The sequence below is a fragment of the Mus caroli genome, unplaced genomic scaffold, assembly GCF_978045245.1.
Source record: "Mus caroli unplaced genomic scaffold, Mus_caroli_1 scaffold_4, whole genome shotgun sequence".
NCBI classification, from domain to species: Eukaryota; Metazoa; Chordata; class Mammalia; order Rodentia; family Muridae; genus Mus; species Mus caroli.
The window spans coordinates 9,173,966-9,191,588 of NW_028227259.1; the positions used below are offsets into that span (position 1 = coordinate 9,173,966).

Consider the following 17,623-nt stretch of genomic DNA (forward strand, 5'->3'; position numbering starts at 1 on the left):
CAACTTGCTCCTCTGCAAGGCAAAACCTATAATCAGCCACTGGTTTGGGATTTAAATACTGCTGCTCTGTATGTTGTTGATACTGTAACTTTTTCCATAGAAGGGTTCAAGGTATCAATGTAGTAAACAGCAGAAACACACAGCCAAGTCGTGATTTAAGCAAAAGATGGTCCTAACTGGATAGTTTCCGTTTACTTGAGTTAAAAACAAACAAACAAACAAAAACCAAAACCCAAATCCTCAAACCAAAACAGTTTTTCCGTGTATTGCCAGAGCATCCAGACTCAAATCTCAAAGAAGTTCTATTTCAGTCATTAAACTTATACTTTAGACATTTATGGGGAGCGGGGAGCAGCTTTAAAAAGCCAAGGGAGGTGACAGTGGGGTGAGGCAGGAAGTAGTAGCACTGTGCCTTTAATCCCAGCACTGGGAGACAGGATCTCTGTGAGTTTGAGGTCAGCCTGGTCTATAGACTGAGTTTCTGGACAGCCAGGGCTACACAGAGAAAACATGTTTTGAAAAACAAAACAATCAAACCAAACCAAAATAATAATAATAATACCCCTATTCCTTACTAAATTAAAATTAACACACAGTTTATATAGCTGGAAAAAGAAAAGATTTTTGGATATATATTTTATTTGACAGTGTTTTAGAATATCATACAGTAAACAAGATTTCTGTAAAAGTTAATTTATCCATAGTGGTGCGTTTCATAAAAATAGTTGCTCACTTACAGTCTTTCTGTGACTATGAATACATGGAATTATATTTATAGAGATACAGCTGTACAGGGTAAATTCACAGCTAACACTACACAGAAATATTATTTGGAATGAGATTTAGATGATGCGCTGTCTTCACGGGTTATGGATTACAGTCGCATAACGCAACTGCTGCATGGGTAGTAGCTGTGAAGTGTGCAAATTAGAGTGTATGCAAGGGTAATCTCCACAGTTGTCCTTCTGTAGCCTATGGAAAGGAAAGGTCAGAGGACGCAGTACCAGGACAGACGTGCAGCTACACTACAGAGCATGGTCCAAACCCAGAGTCAATAAATTAATGGCAAACTATACTGGATTTCTAGTCCAGGGGAGAAAGATGAATTGAGATTAAACCGAAAGTATAAACTGCTACACGTGTTTGTGCTTTGTTTATGATGAACGTGTTTCATTTTGGAAATTACTTTTACAAGCTGCAATACCCTTCACGTGAGGCTTCTGACCATATTTGCTTGTGGAACAACTATCTTTATGTATGATGGAAATTAAACTAGGCAGTGTCCAGAGAGTGGGAAGACTCATTGAGACAGCAGTTACATGTGACCTGGCCTCCCTCTTACTCAACAAGTACTTGTGTAAGAAGAAGAATATCTGAAGAGTTGAAGCCTCAGTTATACAAAACATATTCATGACAAAATGCCTTCATTTTGTCTTTAAATACGTGCAGCTACAATAAATACCAATGGATAGCTGACTAAAGTTAACGTTTGACAGTTTCTACTGCAGGGACAATCGCTGACCTGCGATGGTAACCCGGGGACATAAAGGTGCATCTATAGATTGTTAGTGTAACAAAACGCATTAGCAAATTGGAGGCGAAAGCTAAAGGGGGAAACAAAAAGGAGATCAAATAAGGAAAGCAGAAAGGAATGCCAAAGGACTTATGTTCTTTAATGAAAATAAATTAGTTATCATAATGCTTTCAATATTAGAGATTCTAATTTGAGAAATATAGGACAAATACTTTGTCAAAGTGCAAATGAAGAGCTTTAAAATAAGACAATCAAATAGGTAAAATAGAAGATTGCTAACAGAGCAGCTACGTATCTCTGAGCGCCTGGGATGACAGGAAGCCTTTTCAGGAAGGAACTGCAGCGTTGTCAATCTCGATTAAACAGATTATGGTCTTTTGATTATCAAACTCATTATTTTAGAGGAAACCAATTAAGATCTACGAGCTAACCTGCAAAATTCTGACTTACGGCAAACTGCTCCCTAGGATACAATTTTTAAAATCTTTTTTCCCTACTACTGAAAATGTACAGAAATGTGACTTGACCACAGAAATGGCAGTAAAAAAGGCATCACACCAATGAATTCACTAGGTTTCTAACTCATCCTGCAGTAGGCAGGGAACGCTGCTGCTAATACCCTTGGTGGATGCTGAAGGGGGAGCCATGGAAACGTAGCATGGGAGAACAGTTCTGGATGTTTCAAAGAAACCCTTTATCCCCTGTCTAGATATGTCAAGAACGATTTATTTACAACACTTTAGATCAATTAAAAGATATAATCTTGTCTCAGTTTCCGCTTGCTCCGTGCAGTTTGATTTTTTTTTTTTAAGGCGATATTCCAGTTTGTGATTGCTCTGAACTTGTCCAGTTTCTTGATATAAAGTTTGGATGACATCCAAATCCTTCATGCAGTGGGGGGAACTTTTTTCTTTTTCTCTTTCTGAAACTAAAGCTACACTGCACTGTCTCTCTGTGATGTTTGCGTGATTTTGGTTCTTCCGTAGCTGCCAAAGCTCCCACCATGGAACCGGGGGCTTTGGGATCAGTTTAGGTCTGCCTGTGCGCACACCGTGCCGTGCCGCCTACGCGCGTCGCACGCCGGCGCTCCCGGGCTTCGGCGCCTCGTATAGATCTATGCGTGTGACAGTGGAAATAAATTAAAACGCCGTGAGACGGAACCCAGGAAGATCGGCCTGCGTAGAGGCGGGCGGGGTCCCCCGGCTTGGGGCTCATCTGCCCGCGGCCGAGGCGCCAGGCTGCAGGGCGCCCGGCAGCTTGTCGGAGCCCGGTACCTTCCAGGGCCCCGGCGCCATCGTTGCTTTGCGCGCTGGGCCGCCCCCCGTGGGCCGCGCTGCGGGTCGGGCCCCCGAGCGCACACCCACCTTGGCCTCGGCCTCCCGCGCGCCCGCGGCCCCGAGGCCCTCGCGCCGGCCGCGCAGCGCCTCCTTCCCGTCGGCCGCCTCCGAGGCGGGCCTGCCGGCCTCGGGCCGCCCCTGGCCGCCGGGCACCTCCTCCAGCCTGGGCCGCGCACTGCGCTGCGGGCTCGCCGAGCGCTCCCTCTGCTCCCCCAGGCGCTGCTTCTTCTGGCCGCCGGCCGAAAGCTCCTTTGGTTTCCTAACGTCGTGTTCCCTTTGGATATCCCAAGTTGGGTCTGGGCCTATCTGGTGGGAAGGGTCGGAGGGTGGGGCTGGATGTGATGGAGAGAATGGAGAGAGGATGTCTTCGAGGGAGACGCCTACTTCCGGCAGGCCTGGGGCGGCGGCAGCGGCAACACTCCAGGCGTGGGGTTCGTCTGTGGACAGGAAGCACAGGCGTTAGGGCGCGCCATGTCCCTGCGTTCCAGCTATCCCCCCCCTCCCCCCCCGTCCCCATGCTGGGGACCGGGGCTGGCAGCCAGGCGGCTGCTCTCAAGGGCCCTGCCACACCCCTCAACTGCCCAGAGGGCAGCCAGCCGCACCCTGGGGTTCCGTCCCCACCCGACCCGTGCCTCCATCGCTCAGAGTTCAAGGCACAGCTCAGGCCTAATCCCTTTGCCTCAGTCTGCTCTTAATTTCTGGGGTCACGCCTAGCATGGCCACTGACTTGGCAATAAATCAGCGGTTCTCAGACCTCACTGTGGGTATGAAAATACAAGTTGCCCAGCGACCCAGCCCAGCAGGTCCCAGCAGTAAAGGGACCAGGTGCTCCTCTGTTTTTAGCAGGCCTTCTGCAATTCTGAGCCCTCCTCAAAGGAGTTGGGTGTGTGATTTTCTCAGCCGTTAGGTGTCGCTCAAAGCATAGTTCTCAGCAATTGCCTAATAACCTTGGGATTTGGATTGATTCATCTGAAAACTATCATTGCTCTCTTGCCCTAAAAGAAAATCATTGTCTTTAATTTTTTTTTTTTTTTGTAGTTTTAACATGGATGGCTCCTAGACTAAGATAAACGGGACTGATTCTAGAAAGCCTAGCTTTAAGGCCATTGAGGATTTACTATGTTGCCTTCCAAGCAACTATGTTGACTTTCCAAAAAGTATATATAACATAAAACAAAACACTGGCCGGAAACCAAGTAGGGGGCAGATGTGTTAGGATTCAGTGAGTTAGCTATGACCACCAGCAATAACATTACCCTGGAATTTTCTTACCCCAAGGCAAAATCAAGCAGGGAAATTCAATACAGGAACCCTTGATATTTGTGAGGAAAAATGTCTCACGACCTTTGAAAAATCTTAAGTTTTATAATATCTCAGAATGTGATTTTCTCTAAGGAATTAGTATATGAGTGGGACACAAAGAAGCCACATTTATAGTGAATTCTGGGTGGCTGTTGATTCTTTTCCACTAGTAGGTAGTAACAAGAGGTCAGTGATCTTGAGTCCTCCCAGTTCATGAATACCAGGAGCCTGCTTTGTTTTAAAGTTGAGATGTGTATGTGGTACTTCTTCTGATGGTGACTTAGATGAGGACAGGAAGAGGACAGTGGAGTTGCTCTCTTCCCCAACAGTTCTGGCCACCTTTAAACTATCAGAGTGGTTGCACACACTTTGTCCTTTGCTGTCACTCTGGGGACAGCCTTATCTTCCTTCTCTCCATATACTGATGTCCATGAATCTTTTCACATTGGAAACCAAGTATCTTTGGTTACCTTAGGAATAATCTGGAATTAATGGATGTGTTCAGTGGAAACCCCTACTGTGGGCTACAGTTAGAAATCAGACTAGCATTTGATAGAAAGCAGCAACTTGCCAGTGTAGGAAAATATGCCTTAAACAGTTAAACACGAATTCTAAAGACCTGGGGGGTTAGTGCCCAGGACCATGTTGATGACAGTTTGCATGTTAATAGCTCGTACTCCCACCATTATATCACATATGGCCGAGCCAATGAGCTGGCCTGAAATCACTTCTGAGACACAGGCAGGGTAAGTAGCTTGACCAAAATTATTGAATGAGCACCCTAGAGTAACATTTGGGTTTCTTTACCCATTTTACTGAGTGAGAAAATTGTCCCAGCCTACTGACATGCAAATAAGATTAAACCAAGTGACACAGACCTTAGTGGCCATCCTGCCTAAAGGCGACTGGCCCCATCTCCCAACAGAGCACTTAGCATTTGTTCCTCAGAATCTTATTCTGTGTGGTATTGAACTGGAGAGTTCTGGTCAGACCGTGAGAAAGATTAACTCGCACATGGAGGTAGCTGCCATTGGCTTGACCTCGGATTGTCTCTGCAGCCTTATTCTTTGTCCTTCTCCTCTTTCCTATCTCCAGTCACTCTTTATGATAAGCTAGAAGATGGGCTTATCTACAAATACAAATCTTACTATAAAAAGATTTTTTTTTCAAGGGATTTTAATAGGCAATCAAATACTTAATTGAAGGAGAAAGGAAAAGTTTTTATGTTCTACCCCATTGAGCCCAGTGGTACTTTAGTGTCAACTCCAGAGGATACCTCTGTGTATTCACCTTTATATACCACGGCTGAGTATTTCCATCAACAGGCTGGACTCAGAGCTTTATGCCACCTAGCCTCCTGTTCTCCGACCTCATCAGGGATTTAGTCTTAGGCAGTTTTTCTTACCGTAGTATTTCCTGGGTGTTCTCTTACTTGTAAAGCTCTATCGAAAGTGTTCCTGTTGAGCTGTGTCCTCCCCAGTGGCTCTACCCCAGTCCCTCCATCTGCCTTCTTGATATCTCTCCTTGAAAAGTGCACTGTCACCTTCCGATGTCTCAACTAAACACCAGGAACCTTCCCTCCAAGCTACTCTCCATGCCTCCTCGGTGTCTCTCCTTGGTGGATGGTATTGTCATCACATGGTGTCACCCTAGGCCCCCGACTTTCTTGAATCTCACAAATACAAGGTATCGGTTTAGTCCTGGCTTCAGACATGCATAGGCTCTATGCACATACTCCACTTTCACCTTCAGATACAAGGCAGTCCCTGGGAGGATACAGCTAAGGTAGGAGGAGGGAGACTATAAAAGTTCTAAATTCTAAAAACCGATTTAAGCACTGTTCAGAGAAGTATAGAAATGGTGAGCTACTACCTGTCTGTAAAAGGGATTGGCTTTGCATAAGGCAGCCACCAGGTAGAGGGACATCGTTTTAGATGGAGGAGCTGCAGAAATCACTGTCACCTGAGCTGCTGCCATAACCCCCTCTTTGCTTCTATGCTTGAGTTCCGCCAGAGAGCCTCCACATAACAGAATCTTTGATAAACAAGTTCTCGTCTAAACCTTCAGTGGATTTTCACTGCTTTTAGATAAAAACTCATCATGATTAGCTGGTCTTCAAGAGCCTGCTGCAGGATCTGGGTCCTGACAGTCTCACCAGCTTTGTCTCCACTCACCCCCCTGCTCCTTCACCCAAGTTGTTCTCTGCTCAGTTCTTCAGTTACAGGGAGCTCACTCTGGGATGCTGCTGTCAGCTGCTCTGCTCGCTGCTGAAGGCACTCCTAGCTGCTCACATAAGGAGGCGAGTCTCCTACACCCTTCCTGTCTCTTGAGTTTTATTCCAAAGAATTCCAATATATAGTAAGCAGGACTCTTCAATGGTATCCTGTTTTATATCCTCATAGTCACTATGAGGTCCTCATGCCTTTTTGCTATTTACTATTAACATCAGTCTAGAGTACTAGTTGTATGCTTCACAAAGACAATGGCCACACTGGTCTTGTTTATCATCGTGGACTTAAAAAACAGGACAGAGAGGCAGGCGGATTTCTGAGTTCGAGGCCAGCCTGGTCTGCAAAGTGAGTTCTAGGACAGCCAGGACTATAAAGAGAAACCCTGTCTCGAAAAACAAAAAAAAAAAAAAAAAAAAAAACAGGGCAGTATTTGAAACAAAAAATGAGTGCTTGATGAATATTTGACAAGTGAATGAAAATCTGTTCCAGAAATAGAAATGGAAGAAGGCCTGATACCACTTCAGGGCAGAAGATTCACATTTAAAATCTAGTCTCTCAGAAGTGAGTTTGTGTCTGTGACCTGTATCTGTTTTTGAGAGTAAAGATGGTAGTGACTTGAGATTGTCAGAAAATAGGTCTAGAGAGGGGAGGAGAGTGATGCAGAAAGAGGGAAGGAAGCAACAGAGAGAGTGATGGATCAGGAGAAAGAGGAGCAGACAACGGAAGCAGAGTCAGTTCCCTTCAAGTTTTGCAGATGTACTTTCCTCATTAATGGTGTGGATGGGCCGGGTGCTGTGTGTATGCTGATGCTAATTCCGTTCTTCTGGGAGGGGATGGGGATGAGGAGTGAGTCTTACTCCCTAATGAATAAAGGAGCCAATCACCGGCCAAGTAGGTGGGACTTCTGGGTTGGACGGAGGAAGAGAGAAAGCAGGAGAGAGTTAGGTATTTTTATTTTGGACGGGGAGAGTATGAGAACAAGATGTAGCTATGAGTGTCTCTCGGTTTCAATGGCAGATCCATCAGGATTCGCCACTGGAGGATTTAGATTTAATAAAGCTTACAAGATTAGGATTTTAGTTGCTCCACCCAGCGATTGAGTTATCGTTTCTGAACTAAGTTGTGTTGTGTTTTCCTTCACACGACAGCTAGTCTGGGTTCAAGAGAGAAAGGTACTGCGGCAAAGTGTGAGTTTGCCAGAAGTGCACCACAAAGACCATGGGGGATTTGAAGCACGGGGTTGGTGTGGGAATGACCTACCAGTGGGAACTTAGTGAGCTGAGTGGAGATGTTCCAGGAGCTTAGGGCCAGAGAGTCTTCACAAGATAAAACAGGTTGGCCATTGCCCACCAGTGCATGGCCAGCCAGGCTGGTGGGGCTGAGAGTAGCAGGGCATAGCTCAGGAACTTGCCGGCTCATTTTTTAATATTTCCCACAATACATTAATTTTAACAGCTCCTGGAAAGCCTTCATCCTTGAGGCCACTGACCACTGTGTTGTGGAGTGTTCTGAAGAGGACCACAGATAAAATAGATGGCTTTAAGCTATGATTTGAGAGAAACACATCCTCTTTTAAAGTTAGGCTCATATTTTTATCCTTCTTACTTTCATTTCTTTGTTGTTTTGTTTGGTTTGGTTTCTTTGTATAGCCCTGGATGTCCTGGAAATTGCTCTGTAGACCAGGCTGGCCTTGAACTCACAGAGAGATCCACCTGCCTCTGCCTCCTGAGTGCTGGGATCAAAGGCATTCGTCACCACAGCCCCCTACTTTCTTTTCTATTAAGTTCTTAACTCCTCTAGAATGCACACTGATCGATGCATAGGTTTACATTTTTACATATAATACAGATTTTGTATATACCATTATGTTTGAATTAAAAGATAAATGTCCTCTTAAATTATCTTGTAGGAAAGCAGCAATATTAACAAACTAAATTCATTTTATATGCCGAGATTAAAAAAACAATCTCCTTGGGCTGATAAGATAGGTAGGAAAGGTGTTTGCTGTGTATACCTGGAGATCTGAGTTCAACACTTGGAAACCATGTAAAGATGGAAGGAGAAAATCAACTCTACAAAGCTGCCTTGTGATCTCCACAGGTACACACACACACACACACACATACACATGCACACTCACACACATGCACACACTAAAACCTCCTAGTTTACATACAGGGACTATGTTCCATCATCTTGTTTATGAAATATCACCAGAATGATAACAACCAGGGATCTGACTGGCGAGGACTGCAGTGCTTGTTGTGGTGAATCTCTTTTCAGATGGCTCTTATCTTCAGAAAAAAAAAATCCGTATAGAGGGGGAACACATAATTCAAATAAAGGAAGAATGCTGGAGGTATATCTCTCAGTAGCAAAGCGCATGACTACAAGTCAAGGAGAGTTGATATTAACCTTTGCTGAGGACTAAGGTTGGGGAGAGTCTCAGAAGGGACCCAGGGATTGTGGCAGGAGAAAGAACCTGTCATCTATTCCTTGTTTACTGTAGATAGCCCCCAGGCTTCCAGCGTGGCCTCATGGCTGGCAGCTCTGAACTCCTGGGTTTCTACATCACTTATCCCGATTGGTTCTGGTGTTCAGGAAGGGATAACAGCAGCATTTCTGCTTGGTAGTATTACTAACACCACTAACAGCGCTCTCTGAGGCGCACTGAGCGAGGTGGTACCAGACACCCTGAACTGAACTCACACCACACATCCAGGCTGACACATTTTACAGAGGGTGACACTAAGGAATGAAGGTTAGGTGACTTGTTAAAGGCTGCACATCCAAGCTAGGAGGTAATGGAGAAGGGTGCTGAGTGGCCTGACCACGTTCCTGCTGGATGCCTTTGTTGTGTCTAGTTCTTATTGAGAATGGGGACTCAATTGCTCTTCGGAAGCAATGACCAGAGACTTGCATCTGAAGTGGCCATCAGAAGCAGACCCATCGGTTTTCCTAATGGGGACTCTGAAATGTCATTTATCTGAACATTGGACTCAGACAGACAGTCATTATGGTTACAGCGTACGTAGAGCTTTGAAAACACTGGAAAAATGGGCAGGATTCAACAGACAATAAACTCAGATCTTTCGGAGGCAGGAATAGCACTATCTATTTGAAACTGTTCTTCTTACTGCTGCTCCTTGGAACAGGATTGAGTTGAAAATACTCACATTAGATATTGGAAACATTGAGTTTGACACAAAAATCCTTTTACTTCTATCTGGCTAAAATTGTTCTGCGAAGTGATGTATGGAATTGAGACTAGTTCTTGCTATACACGTTTCCTGTTTGAATGCTACAAGTGGCTGGGGTTAGAGAATACTGATGTGGCGCTATTGGAATCCGTTTGCTCCTAATTTAGAATATTAGAGAAAAATAGAAATATAATTAAGATCAAAGATCATCAGTTCAAAGTCATTTTGGTTAAAAAAAAAACAACTTTTCAAGGATAGTGTTCAAGCCATATAGGTTCATTTGTACCTGTTCAACCATCACTTTTTGTAACAAAATATAAACAGGGAATATGTTCATAATTTCTGAACAGATTAATTATTCTACGGTATTTCAGCCCTTTCTAAAGCACCATTTCTAGTCCTGAGCTGTTGTTAATGGCCTTCACACACACACACACACGCGCACACACATATACACATACACACACATATACACATACACACATATACACACATATACACACACTCATACACACACATACACACACACTCATACACACATATACACACACTCATACACACATATACACATACACACACCTATACACATATATACACATACACACACTCATACACACACATACACACACACTCATACACACATATACACACACACTCATACACACATATACACACACACATATACACACACACAAATATAAACACACACACACACACACACACACACACACACACACACACACACACACGTTTCACTTTCACTACCAGAAGGTGTAAACTAGGTGTTGTAACATTTAAAGTGGCTGTACCTGCCTGCCTGCCTATTGAAGCCTCCTGGCCACATTCAGTTTGAAAGTATGACTGAAGGCACCACGTCAGCTCCTCCCAAGTAGAAAGGCCATCCTCAGGTGGGCCAGGGCGCCTAGTGTTGGAACTGGGACCCAGCGAGTGCTCTGCTGGAGCTAATGCTTTGCTGTACCTTACCTTGTAATCTGCACTCACAGTACTTCTGAGAACTGTGATCTGTTATCCCTATCCCTACCCACTCGTTAGAGAACTCGAGCTTAAATCAATGGAGAAGTTTGCCAGCACCACTCAGCTAGTAAGTAAGGAGCTGGGCAAATGATACCATAACACAGAGCCCAAGGCCAGAGCCTGATTTTAATCTTTCTGGATAGTAAGAGCAGAGCACTGCAGGAAGAGATGATGCCCTTAATGCTACTTAAAATGCAAAAACAACCCCCCAACAACAACGCCCTAACCACTTAGTGAAGTGGTTTATGCCTGGAATTACAGACAGCACTTGGGAGGCGGAGCAGAAGGATTGAAGCTAGTTTCATAAGTTTTAGGCAGCATATAGTACAAAGAACAATTCTCATTAAAAAAAAAAAAATCCCCGAGGTAGTAGAAAAGTCAGGGACAAACAGTTCATTGATAGAGTGTCCCCTAAGCATCTGCTGGGGGGTTAGGCTCCAGAGAACGAAGGTGAGGAACTGGGCAGTTTCGCAGGAGTTGGGAGACAGTTGGAAGAGTGGTCACATAGCAGGGAGGGTGGAGTAGAGTCCTGCCCTGCCTGTCTTCTGGAGGCATTAGGCTAGCAAGTTGTGGAGGGTGTGGATTGGGAAGCCTGCTTCTGGCTTTAGTTCTGTCTCACGTGTGAAGTTGGCAAGCCACAGAACCCTTCTCAGCCTCCATTTCTTTTCTTTTCTTTTCTTTTCTTTTCTTTTCTTTTCTTTTCTTTTCTTTTCTTTTCTTTCCTCTTCTTTTCTTTTCTTTTCTTTTCTTTTCTTTTCTTTTCTTTTCTTTTCTTTTCTTTTCTTTTCTTTTCTTTTCTTTTCTTTTTTTTTCAACAGGGTTTCTCTGTGTAGCCCTGGCTGTCCTGGAACTCACTTTGTAGACCAGGCTGGCCTCGAACTCAGAAATCCGCCTGCCTCTGCCTCCCAAGTGCTGGGATTAAAGGCATGCGCCACCAACGCCCGGCTCAGCCTCCATTTCTTTCTGTAACATGGAATAAAGCCTGCTTTCCTTCCCTCCCAGGTAGTGAAGAGCCAACAAAATGAGGTATATGGACCATGACATTCACATGTACAGACACCAGTTCTTAAACTGATAGCTTGAACCTAGTTTTGTAAAGTGAGAAAAAGGTAGGAATTGAGACTTTACTAAGATGGTATATGGGTGGCAAATGAACACATGAGAAAGATGGCCAGCCATTAGTAGAGACATGACAGTTAAGAGTTTAAGGAGGCCAGGCCGCGGTGGCGCACACCTTTAATCCCAGCACTTGGGAGGGGAGAAGCCACTCATTTCCCTACTGACAAGAGGTAAGGAGCAGTGACAGTCCAACTGAAGATATAGTCGCAGACCTTCTCCTTCACTGCACGTGGAAATGAGTAGCGACTTAAAGAGGCTTGGCAGTTTTCTAAAAAGTTAAACATTTATTCATCTTCTAACTGACTTATCTCTGTATGATAAAAACTTATATTCACATAATAACCTTTGTGTGGATTTTTACTGTGAATATTTTTTTTGTGTATTTTTTTATGGTGAATTTTACCACCAATGAAACAGCGCAGATGTTCATCAGCTGGCAAATGGATAAGCACAGTGGGCTCTTATTCAGCTATAGAATGAAGCAAATTAGTCATGGACCCACAAACACAAGCGGATCTCAAATGTATTGTGTTATATGGAAAAAAAAAAGCATCATCCGATTTGGGAGGTGATCGAGCGTGTAACTGGTGAGCTTCCAGGGGCTGGGTTTGGGAACAGCGACTCTGGTCGCGATGAGACTAAGATGGTGTTAGAGGTTCTGGAACTGATGAGTGTTCGGAGCATGACAGTGACGATATCATTGTTATTTGGTTGTTCTAAAATTATTAGTAACAGTTATATCTTTGACTATTTCATACACGTCCATAAAACATAATGATTACTGTATTAGTTAGGGTTTTACTGCTGTGAACAGACACTATGACCAAGGCAAGTCTTATAAAAAAACAACATTTAATTGGGGCTGGCTTACAGGTTCAGAGGTTCAGTCCATTATCATCAAGGTGGGAGCATGGCAGTATCCAGGCAGGCATGGCGCAGGAGGAGCTGAGAGTTCTATGTCTTCATCCAAAGGCTGCTAGTGGAAGACTGACTTCCAGGCAACTAGGGTGAGGATCTTATACCCACACCCACAGTGACACACCCATTCCAACCAGGTCACACCTATTCCAACAAGGCCACACCTTCAGATGGTGCCACTCCCTGGTCTAAGGATATACAAACCATCACATTCCACTCCCTGGTCCCCATAGACTTGTTCAAAAACTTGAGTCTATGGGGACCATACTTAAACATAGCATAATGCAAAATGCATTTAGTGCAACTTTCAAAGTCCTCATAGTCTATAGCAGTTGCAACAATGTTAAAAGTCCAAAGTTCAAGGTCTCTTCTGGGATTCATTCAACTTAATTAACTGTAATCCCCAAAGCAAGGCCGGAAACCAGCTGAGCAAACTCCAAACTCTGCATCTCCATTGCTGATGTCAAAGTGGTCTTCAGATCTCCACTCCTTTTTCATCTTTTTTGACTGCAACAAACTGCTTCCTCCTGGGTTGGTTCCACTCCCTGTTAGCAGCTTTCCTCAGCATGTGTCCCATGGCTCTGGCATCTTTAACATCTTTGAGTCTCCAAGGCAAGTTCAATGTTACAGCTTCTTCTTTCAGTGTCTGGGATTCCACTTGATCTTTTGGACTCCTCCTAAGGGCTGGAGCACTCTATGCTCAGGTTGATCCACTCCATTACGGCTGCTGTTCTTGGTGATCATCCCATGGTACTGACATCTCCAATACACTGGGGTGTTCCACTCCAACTAGGCTTCACCAATAGCCTCTCATAGGCTCTCTTCAGGGTGCCAAGCCTCAAATCCTTTGCATGACCACTTCAATCCTGGGCCATCAACTACAGCTGAGGCTTCTCCAATGGGCTTCCCTAGCCTCTCACAGTGCTAAGCCTCAGCTTCTCTCCATGATCACAAGCAGTACCACCTGAGTGACTCTTACACATTACCAAGTCCAGCCGCAGCATGAGCTACAACCTTATCTATCTCTGGAACACGGCTTCTTTGTGCTCCCAGAAAACAATTTCCAGAAGATTTCACCTCAACGATGCTGGTCTCTTCTTAATCACCGCTAATTCCTTAGCTCCAGCTAACCAGCATCAATTTTCCCAGTAGATCCTTCCATTCTTAACTCTAGAGCCAGAGGCACATGGCTGAAGCTGCCGAGTTCTGCTGCTTACAGGAACTAGAACATGATCCCCTTGTATTATTACATTATCACTAGCTTTATGTTTTCTAAATCCTTCACTGCCTAAGCTTGGCTATCCTGGTTCTTGCTCTGTAGATTGACCTTGAATGTAGAGATCAGCATGCTTGTCTCATGGGATTAAAGGTGTGTACCACCATGCCTGGATCTAATTTAGCTGGGTAGGATCTTGCCCCAAGGTCCCTCTCCCTTAATCTTTATCTCCTAGAACACAAGATTTTGCTCCATTTCACTTCCTGGTACTCCTTTAATACTCAAACCATATATTTTATATTTTTCCTTTCTAAGCTTGTTCAAACTTCTCTTCATAAGACTTAACCAGAGAACAAAGTCTCTGCTGGGCTTTTTTGAAACTTCTTTTGTCAATGCAATTAATCCAAGTCTCTTCACCTTAGCCTCAGGCAAACTTTTCAGACAAGGGCAAAAAGTAGCCACATTCTTCACCAAAATACCACAAAACCAGTCTTTATGCCACATTCTGAAATTCTTCTCCTTTGAAATCTCTTGGGCCAGGTCAACACAGTTCAAATTACTCCCAGCAACAAAATCTTCCATATTCCTACTAGGATGACCCATTAAGCCCCATTTAAAGCATTCCACTGCTTTCCAAATCCAAAATCCCAAAATCCACATTCTTTCAAATAAAAGCATGGTCAGGCCTATCACAGCAAAACCCCACTCCTGGTACCAACTTCTGTATTAGTTAGGGTTTTACTGCTGTGAACAGACACTATGACCAAGGCAAGTCTTATAAAAAAACAACATTTAATTGGGGCTGGCTTACAGGTTCAGAGGTTCAGTCCATTATCATCAAGGTGGGAGCATGGCAGTATCCAGGCAGGCATGGCGCAGGAGGAGCTGAGAGTTCTATGTCTTCATCCAAAGGCTGCTAGTGGAAGACTGACTTCCAGGCAACTAGGGTGAGGATCTTATACCCACACCCACAGTGACACACCCATTCCAACCAGGTCACACCTATTCCAACAAGGCCACACCTTCAGATGGTGCCACTCCCTGGTCTAAGGATATACAAACCATCACAATTACCATTCCCCCGTCCCTCCTCCCACCCCTTCCTATGCTCATTTAGGACATCTGTGTGATCGCTGGTTTGGGATTAGCCTTTAGAGGCTAGAGGGGTCACTGCTGGGTGCAAGCATGGAGTCCGAGTCCGTGACTCCCTCTTTCCCTGAATATGTCAGTAGAAACTATCTGGGTAGTGGGGTGGGGATCCCTGCCGCACATCCAAGCCTGACCAGGTATTGATGGGCCCATTCTTGTGTATAGTCATCCATTGTTGAGAATTCACCATCACAATGGCTCTTTATCTTTTGCTGTTGGTTTTGAGGCAAGTCTCAGGTAACTTGCTCTGGCCTTAGCCTTGCCACAGAACTGAAGATGACCTTGAACTCTTGATCCTCCTGCCCCTGCCTCTCAAGTGCCGGGATTACAGGTGTGTATTACCAAGCCTGGTTGTGATTATATAATTTTATGTGGCTTAAAAAAAAATACCTCGGGGGCTGGTGAGATGGCTCAGTGGGTAAGAGCACCCGACTGCTCTTCCAAAGGTCCAGAGTTCAAATCCCAGCAACTGCATGGTGGCTCACAACCATCCGTAACAAGATCTGGTGCCCTCTTCTGGAGTGTCTGAAGACAGCTACAGTGTACTTACATAAAATAAATAAATAAATCTTTAAAAAAAATACCTCAGCTATATGCAAAAGGGTCCATTTGTGTGTGTGTACGAATTACGTTTCTTTCTTTCTTTTTTTTTAAATAGGAAAAATAATAGTGCTGAGACCTTGTATGCAGCCAGGTGGCTAATCCATCCAGGTCAGACTCTGCCCATATTCCCTCCACTATTTGGCTCAGTCACTGCCTTCCAGTCGGTTGGCCCTGAGAGGCTTTAGCCAACGAAACTGGTGATAAATTCCTAGTTTACAGAGTTAGAAGAATCTGAATCAAAGGGGCTTGACCTCAGTCTTTAGAAGGTACTTTTATTCTCAAAGCCTCTCAGGCATCATGGTCTTCACTGGGGAAATACAGCCCTGGCTGAAGCAGCAGTGAGCTGAAAATTGCTTTTGGCAAGAGAACAGATGGTAAGCAGTCATTGCTTCATGGCCACAGAGGGAAGTAGAAGTGAGTTACTTTAGGATCTTCCCCAACTCTAACTAAATTTACACCCACCTGTTGGGAGACTCAAGGACCTTCTAGGGTAAAGCCTGCATTGTATATGCAACAGGTTAGTCTCTGTCAATATGGCCAAAGAAGACAAACCGCATGCCGTCTTTTAAATATTTTGGCCTGTTTAAAAAGTAAAATATGCCCCAATACAGGGGAATGCCAGGGCCAGGAAGTGGGAGTGGGTGGGTTGGGGAGCAGGGAAGGGGTAGGGTATAGGGGACTTTGGGGATAATATTTGAAATGTAAATTAAGAAAATATCTAATAAAAAAATGTTAAAAAAAAAGAAAGTAAAAGGGGGGGCTGGAGAGATGGCTTAGTGGTTAAGAACACTGAGTGCTCTTCAAGAGGTCCTGAGTTCAATTTCCAGCAACTACATGGTGGCTCACAACCATCTGTAATTGGGTCTGATGCCCTTTCCTGGTGGCTCTGAAGAGACAGTAGACAGTGTTACTGACATATATAAAATAAATGAATCTAAAAAAAAAAAAAAAAAGTAAAAAGGGAGGTGGAAGCTAAGCCTTTGGTCTAGACCAGCCTAAGCAATCTTAGTGCCACGTTGTCCCAGGGTTGTCATAAGACAACTTAACTCATAGCAGCTTTATTATTTATTTTCTTTCCCTTTCTTCATTATGTGTATGCACGTTTTACCTGAATGTGTGTTTGTGCAACGTGTGCATGTCATATCCAGGGAAGCCAGAAGAGGGCATCTTGTTCCTGGAACTGCATTCACAGGCAGTTGTGCGCTCTGTGAAGTGCTAGGAATGGAACCTGGATCTTCTGGAGGAGCAGCCATTGATCACTATTGCAGAACCTTCTCTTCAGTCCCACTGCCACACCCACTCCAGTGGTAACTGCGTGACAGGCCCAAAAGCTTCGACAGAGTCCTGAGGCCAAAAGTTTCACGGATACTTAGTCTCCTGGAGCCTTGGCATCCTCTAGCACGAATGCTCCAAACCTGTTCTTGCGTTAGTCAGTGAACAGATCTCTGTTCTTTCCTTCAATATTGTTTTATTATAAGTGACTCTAAGGAATGATTTTTGACATATAGCTAAGTTAGATTAGCCTCCATCGGTGTTCCAATATCCTAGGAATTCATTGAGCCAACCTTGGACTTTGATTCTTATAAGAATGCTACTCCTTTAGATGAAAAGCCTCCAGTGTTGACAGAGAGGCAGTGAAAGAAATCAGGCCTTATGATTTACTAGAATAGAGCTAGAAATCTCAGGGCTAGTCTACAAGAACAACAGCAGAGTCACTCCCATACACAGGAATTTACTATGGCCTAGGAAGAAGGGAGGTTGTGGTCTAAGAAGGAACTAGAATAAATACTTACAACAATAGCTGAGGCACTCCCATACACAGGAATTTACAATGGCCTAATGGAAAGGTGGGTACAATTGACTACAATTGGAACTATGGCAAGGGCATGAAGCCCTTGTCCCTGGCTTCTAAGAATAAACTGACCTTAGGTGTGGCTGCTTTTGATCTCAGTTGTTAACATTGATTTTTATCCCAGTTG

General features: G+C 44.3%; 1 protein-coding gene across 9 annotated transcripts in view; it reads right to left on the minus strand.

Annotated features, from left to right (window-relative positions):
- Window positions 1-616: 616 nt before the first annotated feature.
- Magi2 (membrane associated guanylate kinase, WW and PDZ domain containing 2) overlaps window positions 617-17,623 on the minus strand; it is a 1,489,420-nt gene continuing 1,472,413 nt past the window's right edge. For 7 of the 9 annotated variants that reach the window (XM_085836468.1, XM_085836467.1, XM_021161941.3 and 4 more), the window contains one exon: window positions 617-3,308. In XM_085836468.1, the coding sequence (XP_085692594.1) occupies window positions 2,746-3,308 (563 nt within the window). In that variant the 3' untranslated portion in view covers window positions 617-2,745. The remainder of the gene's footprint in view (window positions 3,309-17,623) is intronic. The other 2 variants (XM_029477266.2, XM_021161942.3) reach the window with 1 other exon arrangement.